At 50.4% G+C, this 17,683-nt stretch overlaps 1 protein-coding gene across 4 annotated transcripts in view; it reads right to left on the bottom strand.

Moving 5' to 3' along the window:
• Positions 1–2,486: 2,486 nt before the first annotated feature.
• CXXC1 (CXXC finger protein 1) overlaps positions 2,487–17,683 on the bottom strand; it is a 63,713-nt gene continuing 48,516 nt past the window's right edge. For all 4 annotated transcript variants that reach the window (XM_015406224.1, XM_015406226.1, XM_015406225.1 and 1 more), the window contains 6 exons: positions 17,132–17,242; positions 13,039–13,088; positions 10,817–10,913; positions 7,975–8,127; positions 4,662–4,812; positions 2,487–2,834 (listed from right to left, as the gene is read on the bottom strand). In XM_015406224.1, the coding sequence (XP_015261710.1) occupies positions 4,666–4,812; positions 7,975–8,127; positions 10,817–10,913; positions 13,039–13,088; positions 17,132–17,242 (558 nt within the window). In that variant the 3' untranslated portion in view covers positions 2,487–2,834; positions 4,662–4,665. The remainder of the gene's footprint in view (positions 2,835–4,661; positions 4,813–7,974; positions 8,128–10,816; positions 10,914–13,038; positions 13,089–17,131; positions 17,243–17,683) is intronic.

Below are 17,683 nucleotides of genomic sequence, written 5' to 3'. Positions count from 1 at the left end.
AGGGAAAGGGGACTGCTTTTCTCCTTTCTTCCCTTGCTCAGCATGAAACGCTCAGAACCAAATGTGTAATATAATTAATTAAACATATTTTAAATGTTAAGTCTGGTCTTGGGAAACACATCGTGATTATTCAATGTGGTGACAGGGAGGGGCAGCGGAGACGCATCCCCATTCCTCCACTCGCAGCTGCTGGATGACCTTGGGCAAGCCATAGTTCTGTCAGAGTTGTTCTCTCAAGGACAGTTCTGGAAAGAGCTCTCTCAGCCCCACCCGCCTCACAGGATGTCTGTTGTGGGAAGGGGAAGGAGTTTGTAAGCCGCTCTGAGACTCCAAGTGAAGGGCGGGGTATAAATCCAATCTCTTCTTCTATGACAGCCAATGTTGGATCAGGCCAAAGGCCCATCTAGTCCAACACTCTGTCACACAGTGGCCAGAAATAACCAGTGCCATCAGGAGGTCCACCAGTGGGGCCAGGACGTTAGAAGCCCTCCCACTGTTGACCCCCCCAAGCACCAAGAAGACAGAGCATCACTTGCCCCAGAGTCCCTATCTATACCTTGTGGTTAATAGCCACTGATAGACCTCTGCTCCATATGCTTATCTAATTCCCTTTTGAAGCCGTCCATGCTTGTAGCCGCCACCACTTCCTGTGGTAGTGAATTCCATGTGTTAATCACTCTTTGGGTGAAGAAGTACTTCCTTTTATCCGTTCTAACCCGACCGCTCAGCAATTTCATGGAGTGCCCACGAGTTCTTACATTGTGAGAAAGGAAGAAAAGTACCTCTTTCTCTACCTGCTCTTTCCCATGCATAATCTTATAAACCTCAATCATGTCACTCATCAGTCGTCATTTCTCCAAGCTAAAGAGCCCTAAGCGCCTTAACCTTTCCTCATAGGGAAAGTGTTCCAACCCTTTTATCATTCGAGTCGCCCTTTTCTGCACTTTTTCCTTTTTAAGGTGTGGTGACCAGAACTGCACACAGTATTCCAAATGAGGTCGCACCATTGATTTATATAGGGGCATTATGATATTGGCTGATCTGTTTTCAATACCCTTCCTAATAATCCCCAGCATAGCATTGGCCTTCTTTATTGCAGTCACACACTGTCTCGACATTTTCAGTGAGTTATCTACTACAACTCCAAGATCTCTCGTTTGATCAGTCTCTGCCAGTTCACCAGTAGACTGGATCACCAGTAGACTGTTCTCAGCAGAGTGTAATGCTCTTCCAGGGACATACCAGAGGTGGCGGTCTCAAAGATATGCAGGTCCCAGACCACTCAAGGCCCTGAAGGTCAACACCAGAACCTTGAACCTGACTTGGTATTCCACTGGGAGCCAGTGTAGCTGGCGCAGCACCGGCTGTGTATGTGCTGTCCATGGCGTTCCTGTCAGGACTCGTGCCGCCGCATTCTGGACCAGCTGGAGCTTCCGGGTCAGTCTCAAGGGCTGGCTGGTGTACACTGAGTTACGATAGGGAGCTCTAACTCTCAAAACCTTATACCCCCCCCAGAATCTAGTTGATCCCTAAGGTGGTACTGGACTTGAATCTAGCAGACAAAATGATCATTCACGCTTGAGAGACATCAGCCTTCCTCGATACGTGTAGACCACGGGGAGTGTTGTTTTTTAATTAGCCTCTTTTTTCCAGAAAGCAGCATAGAATGAGACAATATCTTTCCAGAGAACCATTTCTCTTGTTCTGTCTGGACAGCCCCTGTGTCCCGTTTTCCAGCTCTGTTAGCAGGCAGCAGCTGCCATTTGCTGCTTTGTGCGATACCTTTGCTGCGGTATCGCATCACAAATCTAGATGAATTTCTGCTTAGTGAAGCAGTTTGGTGTCGTGGTGAAGTGCGCGGACTCTAATCTGGGAGAACCGGGTTTGATGCCCCACTCCTCCGCTTGCAACTGATGTAGTTCTAGCTGTAGTTCTAGCACAGTTGTCCTTGAAAAAGAGCAGTTTCTGTCAGAGCTCTCTTAGCCCCACCTACCTCACAGGGTGTCTGTTGTGGGGAGGGGAAGGGAAGGAGATTGTAAGCCGCTCTGAGACACCTTTCGGTAGTGAAGGGCGGGGTATAAATCCAATCTCTTCTTCTTCTTTTACCTCACAGGGTGTCTGTTGTGGGGAGGGGGAGGGAAAGGAGTTTGTAAGCCGCTCTGAGACTCCTTTGGGTAGTGAAGGGTGGGGTATAAATCCAATCTCTTCTTCTTCTTCTTTTACCTCACAGGGTGTCTGTTGTGGGGAGGGGGAGGGAAAGGAGTTTGTAAGCCGCTCTGAGACTCCTTTGGGTAGTGAAGGGCGGGGTATAAACCCAATCTCTTCTTCTTCTTTTACCTCACAGGGTGTCTGTTGTGGGGAGGGGAAGGGAAGGAGATTGTAAGCCGCTCTGAGACTTCTTTGGGTAGTGAACTGTGGGGTATAGATCCAATCTCTTCTTCTTTAAAAAAAAAAAAGTCAGAATACTTTCCTTTTTCTTCCTTTTCTCTTTATTGGGGGGGCAGGAATAGAGGGAAGGGGGAGAGGAGGAAAACCGCCATTTCCCTGCTCCCAACCCTTCTCGCCAGGTCTCCACCTTTGAGCACAGGGACATAGATAGATATATATCAAAAAAAGAATTATACACAGGCAAGGCTGACGGACACTGGCATGGGAGTGAGAGCCGAGGCAGCGAGGTTCTACTGGAGCAAGAGGTAGCGGCTCAGAGCCAAAAACCCGCACCGGTGCTTACTACTTCAATGGGGGAGAGGCATTAAGAAAAAAAACCATTTGTAAAAAGTTCCGGTTGACTTGGCACTGAATTGCAAAGGAATCGCCAGCAGTCCGGAGACGACCTGCAAGCAAAAGGAGATGGGAATTAGGGCAGGGAAGACATGACTCCGTGACTCTGTACAGACATACGAACGCATCGAGCCGCCTTGTACTTAATCAGAACTCCGGTCCATCCAAGTCAGTAATATCGACTCAGACTGGCCGTGACTCTCTGGGGTCTCGGGCAGAGGTCTTTCACATCACCTACTGCCTGGTCCAGGGGTGTCGAACTCATTTGTTATGAAGGCCGGCTCTGACATAAATGAGACTTTGTTGGGCTCCTGGGCCATGTGTGTCATAACATGTAATGCCAGGTAGCGGAGATATAAACTTTATAAAGGACACAAGCACAACAGGGGTTTTTAACTTAAAAACATGCTTAAAACATTAGCACTCTTGCAATATTTTATTTAACAGTGTCTGATAACTGACACCTCTTGCTCTGAATTACTGCATCAAAATATCTGTGCTGTTGCAATCTTGAGTAGGCTGTTCAGGCGCGTATCTGTAAGCTGCAAACCTACGATGATGCAGCAGCAGCAGAACTGGAAGAAGCAGCAGAAGACAGCCAGTTCCAGTGCGGGCCTGATAGAAGTCCTCTGGGGGCCTGATCCGGGCCCCAGGCCGCATGTTTGACACCCCGGCTTGGTCCTTTTAACCGGAGAAGCGGGGGATTGAACCTGGGACCTTCTGCGTGCCAAGCAGAGGCTCTTCCACTGAGTCACAGCCCCTCCCCATAACTTGTCCCCGCACTAACTGACTGTGCAGGGAAGGAGAGTGGGCACAAATGCACCACCCCCGCCTCTGTGCAGTCGCCAAGTCATCTGCGCAGTGTGAACTTGTGAACGCTCCCTCCTCGGGACCAGTGGTGAAGACATCTGCATAGGGCTTTCCCTTTAATGGCGCTGGAAACTGTAGCAGAAGTTTTTTCACAAGAAAGTGCACTACTGCCACCATCCAGATGAGCTCATTCATTTCTTGACCAGACCCGGGACACTGTTTGGGGGGAAAGAGCCTCCCCTAGTCTAATTTTTGCCCTCCTTGTGGCCACAGTGCTGAGAAGTTACAAATGCCTGCCCCGCGTTCTGGGGGTGCGTGGGGACGTCCCGCCCCCAATTATGTGTTGGTAAAACCGGAAGTGGCCAGAAAATGGACATTCTGGCCCCCAATGCAACCATTTGAGTGGTCCCTTTAAGCGAAAGGGAACACTCAAATGGCTGCCAACCATTTCATGGCCAGTTTCATTCCACACTCTGCTTCTAATGGGCAGGGGGAGCAAAACTGATCACTGAAAAGGCTTGCAACTGGCACAAGCCTTTTCAGCAATCAGTCCCCCACCCATTAGAAGCGGGGAGGGGTGAAACTGGCCCTGAAATGGCTGCAAGCCATCAGGGAAGGTAAATACCTTCCCCGATCGCTGAGAAGGCTTGCAGCAAGTTTGGACTAACAGCCTAAAGCGGCTGCAAACCATTTCAGTGATCGGTTTCGTCCCGTCCCCACATTAGAAGTGGGGATGAGGGAAACTGCCCTTGAAATGGCGGGGGGAGGGGGCACTTCCGGTTGTCAGAGGGTAGGATTTCCCCGGCCGGCCAGCAAGTGTAGGGATGGTGTAGGCAGGTCAGGGGAGTCTCCAGACAGGAACTGAGATACCACCAAGTCCCTTCGGTGGCAATACAGAGGACTGTGGAGCCATCTTCCACTTTGTATCGGCAGCTCGCCTCTCCTTCCCCAAGCCTTTGAGGGTCCTTAGAAGTGAGAACGACAAAAGGCCTGAAGAGGCCGCAGACCGGTCTACGTGAACCCGCTTTCTCCCTCCAGGGCCGCAATCAGAGCCGGGACCCTGGACTCACTGGCTCAGCGGTCGGTGCTGGTGCGCAGATCTGTCGTCAGCGGGTCGTGCTGGATCGTCTGGTGCAGCATGAGGGCCAGCAGCCCCGCCCGGTTGGTCATGGCCATCCGCACGTTCCTCTCCTGCTCAAACAGCTCGTCCAGCTTGTACCACTGCCAAAAGAAGCAAGGGAGCGGTCACTCTACGGCTGCTGTCACGTGTTCCCTTTCGGGGGCCGCTGACTTTTGCCCTCTGCTTCGGGAGGCCGAGACTGGCTTCTCACCGGCCAGTCGTGCCGGGTCTGGAAAGTTCAGGCCATCTCCAAGACCTCGCGCCCAAAGAGAAGGAGCAGGATTGTACAAGACGATGCCCAAGTTCACTGCAATTAGCTGAGGGCGACAGCAGTGGCAGAGAGGGCCAGACCAGTGTTCCCTCTGAGCTGAGTTAGGGTGAGCTCGCTCACAGTTTTTTAGCCTCCGGCTCACACATTTTTGTCTTCGCTCAGGAAGGAGGGCTCCAGAGCAAACTAATTTATGCAGTAGCTCGCTCACAACTTTAATGCCGGTGGCTCACAAAGTAGAATTTTTGCTCACAAGACTCCGCCGCTTAGAGGGAGCATCGATCCGGACCCACCTGGCACTGGGCTCCTAAACCATTAATACGGACAGTACGCAGCACAAGGGAATTCGGCTGCCTTTGTGTTCCTGCCCTCAAAACAACTACATTTTAATTTTATGTTATTAGTTAAATTTATATCCCACCCTTCCCTAAACCGGCTCAGGGCAGGTAACGACAAAGTGCGAGAACAATTAAAACCAGTAATATAATTAATTCTTAAAACAGGTAAAAACACCAAACCATTAAAAAATGGCAAATTAAACAGAACAGTTCAGACCACCTATAAGCCGGACTGATGGTAACTGGAGTCACACCGATATTGCTCACATAATACCCAGGCTCCGCATAGGGCAAGTAGTCAGGGCGACTTCCAGGGCTATTTTTGGGCAGGAACGCACAGGAACGGAGTTCCGGCTGGCTCCCAAGTTGGCCACACCCAACAGCAGAAACTCATTAGCATAACAGGCCACACCCAACAGCAGGAACGCATTAGGATTGGCTACATTAGGGGTGTGTGGCCTAACATGCAAAGAAATTCCTGCTACAAAAAAAAGGCCCTGGGTTTTGACAACAAACAAGGTAAACAGAATAAGAAGCAAAAGGTGGGTGTGGCTGGATGACCACACTTCTGGTAACATGGGGGTGCGGCCTAATGTGCTAATGAGCTGCACTGTCGGGGGGGGTGGCCTAATATGCTGATGAGTTCCTGCTGTTGGGTGTGGCCTATTATGCTAATGAGTTCCTGCTGGGCTTTTTCTACAAAAAGAGCCCTGGCAACTTCTATGCAGGGAGGCCGACCAACTGGGTGTCGGCCACCTCAACTGAAAGCCTGGCAGAGCAGCTCCGTTTTATACGTTTTGCGGAACTGTAATAGGTCCTGCAAAGGCCCCTGATCTCAAGTGGGAGCCTGTTCCACCAGGCAGGATCCAGGATAGAAGAAGCCCTGGCCCTGGTTGAGGCTAAGCGGACATCCTTTGGGCCAGGGATGACCAGTAAAGGTTGATCAGCTTGGCGTAGTGGTTAAAGGGCGCGGACTCTAATCTGGGAGAACCGGGTCAGTCACAAGTTCTTTCAGAGCTGTTCTCTCAAGGGCAGTTCTTGAGAGAGCTCCCTCACCCCCGCGTACCTCACAGGGTGTCTGTTGTGGGGAGGGGGAGGGATTGTAAGCCACTCTGAGACTCCTTTGGGTAGTGAGGGGAGGGGTATAAATCCAATCTCCTCCTCCTCTTCTTCCTCCTCCACCTCCTCCACAGCAGAGGGGAGAGGAGCAGGAGTGGACTGTTTGGTGTAGTGGTTAAGTGCGCGGACTCTAATCTGGGAGAACTGAGTTTGATTCCCCACTCCTCCACTTGCACCTGGCTGGATGGCCTTGGGCAAGCCGTAGTTCTGATAAGAGCTGTCCTTGAAAAAGAGCAGTTTCTGTCAGAGCTCTCTCAGCCCCACCTGCCTCACAGGGTGTCTGTGGTGGGGAGGGGAAGGGAAAGGAGATTGTAAGCCGCTCTGAGACTCCGAGTGAAGGGCAGGGTATAAATCCAATCTCCTCTTCTTCTCTGCTAGTTCCACGTTATCATTTTCCACTAGGAAGCTCTACATCTCGCTCAAATGAAGTAATCCCGGCTGCCTCCAATCGCTCCCTTCTCTGCCCACAGACTTCTCTTCCCTTACAGAGTCGGGAACTACCTCGTGCTCACCTTCAGGAAGCATGCCTGTCTGCTCTGCCCCCCTCATCTTTCCACCAAGCTTAGAGACATAAGATACTTTTGTATGTTTGGGGTTTTTTTTACTCTGACCCTATAACTGAAGCCAGAACTCTTCCCCAAGCTGTACTCATAGCCTGCTTTTGCCGCATACCCCGAGTACAATACTTAGCAATGCTCAGCTTTACAGAACTTTCCCCTCTGGGTCTCACCCTTTTGGAGTATTGGCTGCCCAGCATTCTAGAATCCCCGCCCGAGGATGTGGATCTGTGCTAGGAAAGTTAGCTACAAGCCGCTGCTTTCCTCTTAGACTCTAGCCTCTGTGGCTTCTAGCCTCCCCTATTGGGAGATACACGCTCTGTGTGGGCCTTTGGAACCTCTACATCTTATTGTGAGCATTCTAGATACCGCACTTAAATGGCTGACATTATCGTCATTATGCGTGATTGTATCAATTCTTCTGCTCCACCAAGCGAGCTCCGATTTCATGATATTTCAGGTTGCAGTGCTTTTTCCAAATCTGTGCGAGGAGCCTGCCGAACGATTGCTTAAGTCGCTATTTTGGTGTGCATCTCCCCTCAAGCCAGCAGCTTCTTTAGCACAGAAGTGAGAGGCAGTCCAGCCAGCATGGTGTAGTGGTTAAAGTGTCGGATTAGGATCGGGGAAACCCAGGTTCGAATCCCTGCTCTGCCATGGAAGCTTGCTGGGTGACCTTGGGCCAGTTACACATTTTTCAGCCTAACCCACCTCACAGGGTGGGGAGAAAACAGAGGAGACAAGAACAGTGTAAGCTGCTTTGGGTCCCCACTGGAGAGAAAAGGATATAATTTTTTTAAAAATCACATAATCGAGGACACACACATCCTCCCAAATGCACACAAAACACCATCTCCTGCAGCAGAAGAACTTCACCTCTGCAAATTTTCTGCAACTGACCAACCAATTCTATACAATCTAATAAGGCTGATTGTTAACTCGCCCCTCCCAAATTCCCAGACTCCAGCAGCTCCTGATCCGTACCACGCGCACTCGCTCCAAGTCCACCTCGGCCCGGCGCAGTTTCTCCCAGCAGTAGTGTCGATTGCATTTCCGCTTGGGCACCCGACAGAAGTCCCCGGTGAGCTCAAACACGTCTTTTACGAGTGGACAGCCGCACACCTCATCTGCGGACACCTGGAGAAAAATCACAATGAGGAGGAGTGAACGAGGTAAATCTTTGGCTGCATGTAGTCAGACTAATTCTGTGCCGAGATACTCCAAAATCTGTCCACGAAAGGCAGAATTCTGCAGCCTGCATAAATTCATTAAACTGAAGTTCTGTAATACTGCCTAGTTTGCATCATGTATTTGAGATTTAACCAGGGGTCATTTTGTAGAAAAAGAGGTGTAGGAGCTCATTAGCATACCTCATTAGCATAACTTATTTGCATATGCCACACCCCCTGACATCACTGGAAGTGAGTCAGAAGGCAACACCCACTGCTCAGGCTCCACTGGACTGTTTTGGATTGCTAGCTACTGGGGGGGAGGAACGTGCAGATCTGTCCTGGCAGAGGAGAGAGAGCTTGTACCTGAATAAAACTTGGTCTTAAAGATGCCACTGGACTGTTTTGGGCCGGGGGGGGGGCAGGGGAGGGCTCTGCAACGTACCTGGCTGCTTCTTGCTCTGACTGAGGGCTGCTGGGAGCAGGGAGTGGGGCTTATTGCATGTGCCCGCCCCCTGGGCTCTTTACTGCCGGAGCTCCGCTCCTGTGCGCTCCCGCAGGAAATGACCCCTGGATTTAACTACTCATGGGAAGGGGTAAAGAGCTATGCAACTGAAGCCCTTTCCCCAGTTGTTGGCAATCTTATTTATATACCTCACTGGCTTCTGAGATATCAGCAGCCACTCCTAAAAAAAAATCACACTCAGCCCTGGTGTGGGTAGCCCAGGCAAGCCCGATCTTGCCAGATCTCAGAAGCTAAGCAGGGGCAATCCTGGCCAGTACCTGGATGGGAGACCTCCAGAGAATACCAGGGCTGGGTGGCAGAAGCAACCACTTCTCTGAATGCCTTCCATGCCCCACTAGGGGTCTCTAGAAGTTGCCATGTCTTACAGGCATGGGTACACAAAAATACCCCCCCAAAAAAAATCACACTTCACATGGTAGCCATAAGGGTTAGACAGTGGGGTGGAGCCTGCCCGTATCCCATCATGAGGTGGTGACGACTACAGGCAGGGACGGATTCAAGAGGGAATTGGATAAACATATTGAGCAGAGGTCCATCAGTGGCTATGAGCCACAAGATATAGATAGGAACTCTCGGTCTGGGGCAAGTGATGCACTGCATGATTGGTGCTTGGGGAGGGGTAAGAGTGGGAGGGCTTTTAGTGCCCTGGCCCCACTGCTGGACCTCCTGATGGCACCTGGTATTTTTGGCCCCTGTGTGACAGAGCATTGGACTGGATGGGCCATTGGCCTGATCCAACATTGGCTTCTCTTATGTCCTTACGCCACTGAGCAAAGTTTATTTATTCATATACTTAGAATATGCATACCTCACCTTCCCTTTTGGCTCAAGCTTGACGCCTTCTTCCTGTCTCAGAAGCATTCTTCCAAATTAAGAGCTAGAGGACAGTTTCGGAGGGTAGCTGTGTTGATCAGCACGAGGGTTAGACTAGTCCAGTAGCACTTTAGGGTCCAATGAGATTTTGGGGGGTGTGAGCTTTCGAGTTTAAAGCTCCCTTCATCTGATAAACTTTGGCACTCGAGAGCTTATACCCCAAAATGCTGCTGATCTTTAAGGTGCTACCGGACTCGTGTTTAGCTCTTGGCCTGCAGACCAACATAGCTAAACCTCTGAAACTCCCTTCTAGATTAAGTGGTCCTTCCCCTGGAGGGTACTTGAATCCATCCCACTTTTTAAATGAAAAAAACCCCAAGATTCTAGGGATGTTACGCCCTGCCCTGGATGGTCTGGGCTAGCCCGATCTCGTCAGATCTCAGAAGCTAAGCAGAGTCGACCTTGGTTTGTACTTGGATGGAAGACGGCCGAGGAACATGAGGCTCGTGACCAACACTCCCTCTAAGCTGTGGAGTCCTGGGAGCAAAAAATTCTACTTTGTGAACTACTGGCATCAAAGTGGTGAGTGAGCAATTTGGCTACTGCCTAAATAAGTTTGCTGTGGAGCCGTCCTTCCTAAGCTGAGACAAAAATGTGTGAGCCGGAGGCTAAAAAACTGTGAGCTCGCTCACACTAACTCATCTTAGAGGGAACACAGCTCGTGACACGGAGGCAGGCAATGGCAAACCACCTCTGAACGTCTCTTGCCTGGAAAAGCCCACCAGGGGTCGCCAGAGGTCAGCTGTGACCAGACGTCATTTTCCATATTAGGTAAGCATCTGGAGCAGAGGTTCATCAGTGGCTATGAGCCACAAGGTATAGATAGGGACTCTGGGGCAAGTGATGCTCTGTCATCTTGGTGCTTGGGGGGGGGGGTCAACAGTGGGAGGGCTTCTAATGTCCTGGCCTCACTGGTGGACCTCCTGATGGCACCTGGTATTTCTGGCCACTGTGTGATACAGAGTGTTGGACTAGATGGGCCTTTGGCCTGATCCAACATTGGCATCTCTTATGTTCTTATGTCCACCACCAAGGTGATTTCAATCTGCGACCAAAATCACGTCCGGCACATTTTCCCTGCTCCTACAGAATCACGGGCACACATGGTGTCTTGGGCAAAGCTCACAAAAGCTGTGGGCTATTCCAACCGATGCTCATTCCCCCTTGACGTACTTACATGGAGACCTAGCTGGTTCAAAACTGTTGGGGGAGGGGGCAGAAGAAGTGGCCAGACCCAAAGGAATAACCCTTCCCCTACCTTGGGATCACGGGAGTGCTCCGGGCACAGGACCTGCAAGCGTTTGCAGTAGGTCTTGCTTTGCGGGTTGTAGACGTCACAAAAAAGACGAGTTGCCCTGAAAGACACACATCACCACCACACAGGTTAAGAAAGAAAGGACAATTGATATTCCGTCGAGAGACGATACGGCCCCCACACATGTACCCCCTTTTGTGAGACTAGAACCTCAGCTGCCACAGTGATACAGAGGGGAGATGACAGATCCTCCATCAGTTCAGGGGTCCCCACCCTTTTGAGGCTGTGGGCACCTCCGGAATTCTGAGAGAGTGTGGTGGGCGTGGCCACAAAATGGCTGCCACAGGAAGCGAAGCCAACCCCAAAATGGCTGCTACAGTTTGACTTCAGTCACACACTGAAGATCCTCATGCTGTGTTGGTGGCTGCTGCCAAAGCAACATTTTTTTTTAAAATCCACACCGCTGATCAAATCTTCAATGGCCAGTCACAACCCTTGCTGGTCAAAGGCCCCACCCACTTTCTAAAAGTACTTGGTGGATATAGGGCTGCCAAGTGGGGGCGGGGGGCGGATAAACCCCCACTTTGGAGGCCCGATTTCTGCCGCCATGGAATCGGGCCCAGGGGGGAACTCCGCCCCTCGAAGCGCAGCATGGCTGCGTCACCAGAGGTGACGCAACCATGTTCACCACGTTGGGGGCGTGGCCTGGATCGTCGGAGGGAAAACTCTATGGTTTTTCCTCCGACGATCCGGGCCACGCCCCCAATGTGGTCGACGTTGCGCGTCACTTCCGGTGATGCGCTGGCAGCACGCGCACACGCATCCCAGGACAGCTCCCGGAGCCCGGTGAGGCTCCCCCGCTGGTGAGTTTTTTTGACTTGGCAACCCTAGGTGGATACCATGGCATGCACAGGTACTGTGCTGGGGTGGGGGGGGGAGGAGGAGGAGGAGTTGGTTTTTATATCCCACTATTCACTACCTGAAGGAGTCTCAGAGTGGCTTACAATCTCCTTTCCCTGCCCCTCCCCACGACAGACACCTTGTGAGGTAGGTGCGGCTGAGAGAGCTCTGAGAGAACTGTAACTGACCCAAGGTCACCCAGCCGGGTGAATGTGGAGGAGTGGGGAATCAAACCCAGTTCTCCCAGATTAGAGTCCACCGCTCTTAAACGCTACACCAAACTGGGTCCCAGATTAATCAATTCCCTCCCATGTGTTGGCTGGCAGAGAGGCAGAAAGTGCTCCAAGTTAACTTCAGTTCATCAAGCTTATTTGATAGGACGAAGCTATACTCACTCATGCATCTGGTAGCATAGTATCAAACCCAGAATTTTTCCATGCAATGCTTTTGTTGGCACCGATGTAGCCATCCTCAATCCTTCATACCCACAACCAGGGCTATTTTTGGGCAGGAACGCAGAGGAACGGAGTTCCAGCTGGCTCCCAAGTTGGCCACGCCCAGCAGGAAATCATTAGCATAATAGGCCACACCCAACAGCAGAAACTCATTAGGATTGGCTACAATTAGGGGTGTGTGGCCCAACATGCAAAGGAGTTCCTGCGACAAAAAAGGCCCTGGGTTTTGACAACAAACAAGGTAAACAGATTAACAAGCAAAAGGTGGGTGTGGCTGGATAACCACACTTCTGGTAACATGGGGGTGTGGCCTAATGTGCTAATGAGCTGTGCTCTCAGGGGTGTGGCCTAATATGCTAATGGGTTTTGCTGTTGGGTGTGGCCTATTATGCTAATGAGTTCCTGCTGGGCCTTTTCTACAAAAAGAACCCTGCCCACAACCCACCCCTACTAGCAATGTAGCACCCCCCTTACTTATTTTTTAACATTTACCCATCTGTCTCTATTCTACTTTCTCTATTCCCCACCCCCATCCCCTTTCTACCTCTAAAATAAAAAGTTTTTAAATAATGGAAATGGTGGTAGTGTAGCTGGTGCTATCCAGCATAGGTTGAGGTGACACCCACTTTTGGATACTCCCCCTCTAGTGCACATTAATGCATAGGAATTTACTCCTTCCCTGAGCTATCTGAAGAGAACAGAGAATCAAATGGCTCTGTAAGTACATTTCCTTCATAATCCGCTTGTCCCATTTCTCCCTCCCCCCAGAGGGCTGTGCGATAAAAAGAAGAAGCAGATTTCAAAAGACAAACAACCATCAGTGCAACATCAGGGACATCAGGAAGGAACAACGGTTGAGGACTGACTTACCCTTCGATCCGTGTCGGGTACATAGACCCAAAGGATGTCTGGCTCTCATACTGCAGAGGAGAAGAGGAACATGCACGTCGTGAAGTCTCAGCGGGACTAGCTTTATGTATCGATTTACTCTTACACATTTTATACTGTGCTTTCTCTCCCCCATGGGACCCAATGCAACTTACAAAGTTCTCCTCTTGTCCGTTTTATCCTCACAGCCCAGTGAGATAGGCAGCCCAAAGAGAATGTGACTGGCCAAAGGTCACCCAGTGAGTTCCCACGGCTAAGTGGGGATTCAAACGTGGCTCTCCTAGATTCTAGTAACCACTGCACCATGCTGGCCTTCCACATTACTGGTAACATCAACTAAACAAGCTTTATCCTTTTAAATCCAGCTTTCCCCATAAGAAATCAAATGCCTTATTCAGTCACCTTATTCCTCACTCCCTGGGTGCGTTCAGATGGGGCGTTTCAGCCGGCATAAACTGTACCGGTTGGAACCGGTGCAGTTTATGCCGGCTGAAACACGATCACACTTACCTCCTGTCTGCGGAGCCCATTGCTGCATGCCCGTTCACACACAGCGGGCGTCGGCGTTTTTTGGGTTTTTTTTAAACTCAGTTTGCGCATGCGCATAGGCAGCCATCCACAGAATGGCGACCTTCACGCATGCGCAAAACACCCCGTCTTACATTTAAAGTTTAAAGGTAAGGACTTACCTTTAAAGTTTAAAGACCAAACTGGCCTCCCTGAGGTCTCGGAGTCCTCCAAAACCTTAAACTAAGGACCTTTTCTTTTTTAAAAAAATAAACCCCGGGGCGAAGCTTCGCCCAAGCGCATATCGCTGACCTAAAAAAAAAAAAGGCGGGCGAAAATCGGAAGCCTCGGGCTTCCAAACGGAAGTGGCGCTACAACGTTGGAGAGCGATCAGACGGGGGGTAAAGCGATTACAACCGTGACACTCAGGATACCACCACTTGGGGACCTAGTGGCAGAATACAACGGTGTAAAGCTCTTTGCAACAGTTAGGGACGGAAGGCAGATGTTCGCCGTGTGAACGCCGGTAAGTACACCGATTCCAACCGGCACCTATACCGTTGCAAATGCCCCGTCTGAACGCACCCCCTAGGTCCTTCCCTCCCACAATTAATAGCATGGCCCAAAGTCTAAAGCCTTAAGCCCGCCACAATCGAGATCGTAATTTTTTCACGACTTGGGAGAGCCACGGTAATAAGTCTCATTTCGAACAGCATACTCTGCTCGAACATTGTCAGACATGTTTGTTTACGGCCTGACCCTTTCTTAAACGGAAGCCCCGTTGAATGGGCTGTTGCCACAACCCCGGGAGACATTTCTGACCTTCCTAAAAATGGCATACAAATAGTTGAGAAGAAGAGTAGATTGGATTTATACCCCACCCTTCACTCGGAGTCTCAGAGCGGGTTACGATCTCCTTTCCTTTCCCCTCCCCCCAACAGACACCCTGTGAGGTAGGGGGGGCTGAGAGAGCTCTCTCAAGAACTGCTCCTGAGAGAACAGCTCTGAAAAAACTTTATAATTGTTTAATATATCGTATTGGCCATCTTTGATGGTGTTTTCTACTAGCGGAATTTGTACATTTGGAACTCCTGTGACACTAGTCTTTTCCCCTTGTTGTTTGGATTTCCCAACATCCTCTGGCAACCTATTCCCAAACTGTTAACGGTGCACATTATAGCGCATGCCCAGCTACAGTGAGCAACATGTTGCATTCCTGCGCTACTCTTATTGATAAATGTTTTCACACAAAGGAGAAGAATTCAAACCACTCATAAGAACATAAGAGAAGGCCAATGTTGGATCAGGCCAATGGCCCATCCAGTCCTTTTATGCCTAATATATCTCCTTCCTTCCACTTCCCCATCGTCACATTAGGTGCCTGGGATGAGGTCTGCTCTTCTTTTTATCCTTTGTACGGGACCCAGCTTAGTACAGACAGAGAGCCTGTGCAGCATAGTGGACAGTGTTGGGCTAGGATCAGTGTTCCCTCTAAGCTGAGTGAGTGTGAGCTAGCTCACAGTTTTTCAGCCTCCAGCTCAGAGATTTCTGTCTTAGCTCAGGAAGAATGGCTCTGAAGCAAACTCACTGATGCAGTAACTAAATCGCTCGCTCATAACTTTAATGCCAGAGGCTCACAAGGTAGAATTTTTGCTTACAAGAGACTCCACACCTTAGAGGGAACATTGGCTAGGATTCTGGCAGACCCAGATTCGAATCCCCCTTCTACTATGGAAGTTTGCCAGGTAACCTTGGGCCAAATCACATTTGCGCCTCCTAACCTACCTCACAGGGTTGCTGTAAGGAAATGGAGGAGAATGATATTCTAAGCTGTTTTGGGTGGCTACTGGGGAGAAAAGTGCAAAATTATTACTACTACTACTACTACTACAGAACATACATAGCTCTGGTTAGAGATGCTTTATTTATTTAATTAATTTATATTCCGCCCTCCCCCACCAAAGCAGGCTCAGGGCGGCTGACATCATATTATAACAAGATAAAACAGTTAAATTAATAAAATTGCAATACAATAGGTCTAAAACAATATTATTTATTTATTTACTATCAGATTTATACCCCGCCCTCCCCGCAAAGCAGGCTCAGGGCGGCTTCCATAAAAACATAAATACAGCTTAAAATCGTACAAATATTTCAACACACAAGTAAAAACAATATAAACACAAAGTGCTGGCGGCACTTTAAGATTAGCCTAGATGGTATACTGTCAGAGTGAATTTCCACTGCCCAGATATTCTCCAATGTTTCTGCTCGTAATCAGCTGGATGTTGGAACCACGGGCAAGAGCTCTGCAGTAGCAGCCTGCAGTAGCAGCGGCCCCTAATTAAATGCCTGGCGGAAGAGCTCCGTCTTGCAGGCCCTGCGGAACTGCGAAAGGTCCCACAGGGCCCTGATCTCCTCCAGGAGCTTGTTCCACCAGGTAGGGGCCGCCACCGAGAAGGCTCCAGCCCTGGTAATAGCTAGCTTGGCCAGGAAGGGTTAACCGATTTTGAGACCCAGACCGTAGTGCTCTCTGGGGTATATACGGGGGAAGGCGGTCCCGTAGGTATGTCGGACCCCGGGCATATAGGGCTTTAAAGGTAAGAACCAGCACCTTGAAGCAGATTCGGTGCTAGCGATGGCGGCCATCCAACAGTCAGCTGGCAACATGGTCTGGGTCGTATCGGCAGAGCACCGGCTATTCAGTTGGTATAATATTGACGTTAATGTTGAAGTAATATTATTAATATTGGGGCCAGGGCCTCAGGTAGATGGACGCGGCTCCCTAAACGAAGGCCCGGTGGAAGAGTTCCGTTTTACAGACCCTACGGAATGGCAAAAGGCACTGTGACTTATGTCCACGCTGAGCAACCTCAGTCCTCCAACCTTACCCTCCACTCCCCTTTATAAGCCTGACGGCCTCTGATTCCCTTTTATGGGATGCACACTGGCATTTTTATTGAGTTTTCCTTGCCAGGAGAGATAAAATTCCTGTCTGAAATGTAGAAGAAGAGATTGGATTTATACCCCGCCCTTCACTACCCGAAGGAGCCTCAGAGCGGCTTACAAACTCCTTTCCCTTCTCTCCCCACAACAGACACCCTGTGAGGTAGGTGGGGCTAAGAGAGCTCTGACAGGAACAGCTCTTTTTCAAGAACAGCTCTTATCAGAACTCCCAGATTAGGGTCCACACACTTCGCCACTCCACTAAACTGGCTGCTTCAATGTAGGCTTGAAATACAGTGAATCCACAAGATGACAGTCATCTCAGATAGCCCAGAAACGTGTTAGCAAATTGCTCCATCCACCCAACAGGGGGAAACCGTTCGGTCACGGGATGCTGATCCCAGACTGGATTTACCTGTTATTCCTTTAGCCTGAGACTATCTTTACCTTGTCCGTGCTTGCCACTGGGTTGCAAGGCACGCCCACAAGTTAATTTGCGTTTTACTGATGGACAACCGAGGCTGAGGAGAAAGCGTTCCTTGCCTAAGAACCACCCCAGGGCCCCGATTCAAGCACAGAACTCAGAAAGGACATGCGAGTGCAGAGACGGGAGTCTGCGTACCTTGGCGTAGCACCGCTCCATGTGCCGCAGGGCCACCTTGGGGTTGATGGGGTGGCCGCAGGAGACACAGAAGATCTGCAAGTCGGTGTCGTCACTGTCTCCTTCGCTGGTCTAAGGCAGGGGAGAAGCAGCGAGGGGGAAAAACCTGAATTAGAAGCCCGCTCTGTCGCAAGCAGCATCTGACCCCCCACGTACCTAGCGGAAGGCGGGCCTCTGTGGCCCACCAAGCCCCAGGAATTCAGCTATGAATTGTGGCCCGGACTTCGTAAGGAAAACAGCCGTGATAACGAAGTAGAGAAAAACAAAGGGAAGTCCTTCTTCACCCAAAGAGTGATTCACACATGGGATTCACTGCCACAGGAGGTGGCGGCGGCTACAAGCATGGACGGCTTCAAAAGGGAATTAGATAAGCACAAGGGGCGGGACCCGCGATACTCGCGGGGGGGGGACCTCCGCACATGAGGCAGAGGAGGAAGCAGCAGGAGGAGGTAAGTTCCCCCCCATCCCGCTGGTTCCTCCCCCGTCTCCTCCACCCCCCCGCTCAATTCCCCC

This window comes from Gekko japonicus, unplaced genomic scaffold, assembly GCF_001447785.1.
Source record: "Gekko japonicus isolate JY-2015 unplaced genomic scaffold, Gekko_japonicus_V1.1 scaffold1346, whole genome shotgun sequence".
Taxonomy (NCBI): Eukaryota; Metazoa; Chordata; class Lepidosauria; order Squamata; family Gekkonidae; genus Gekko; species Gekko japonicus.
This window is presented reverse-complemented; position numbering and strand designations above follow the sequence as displayed.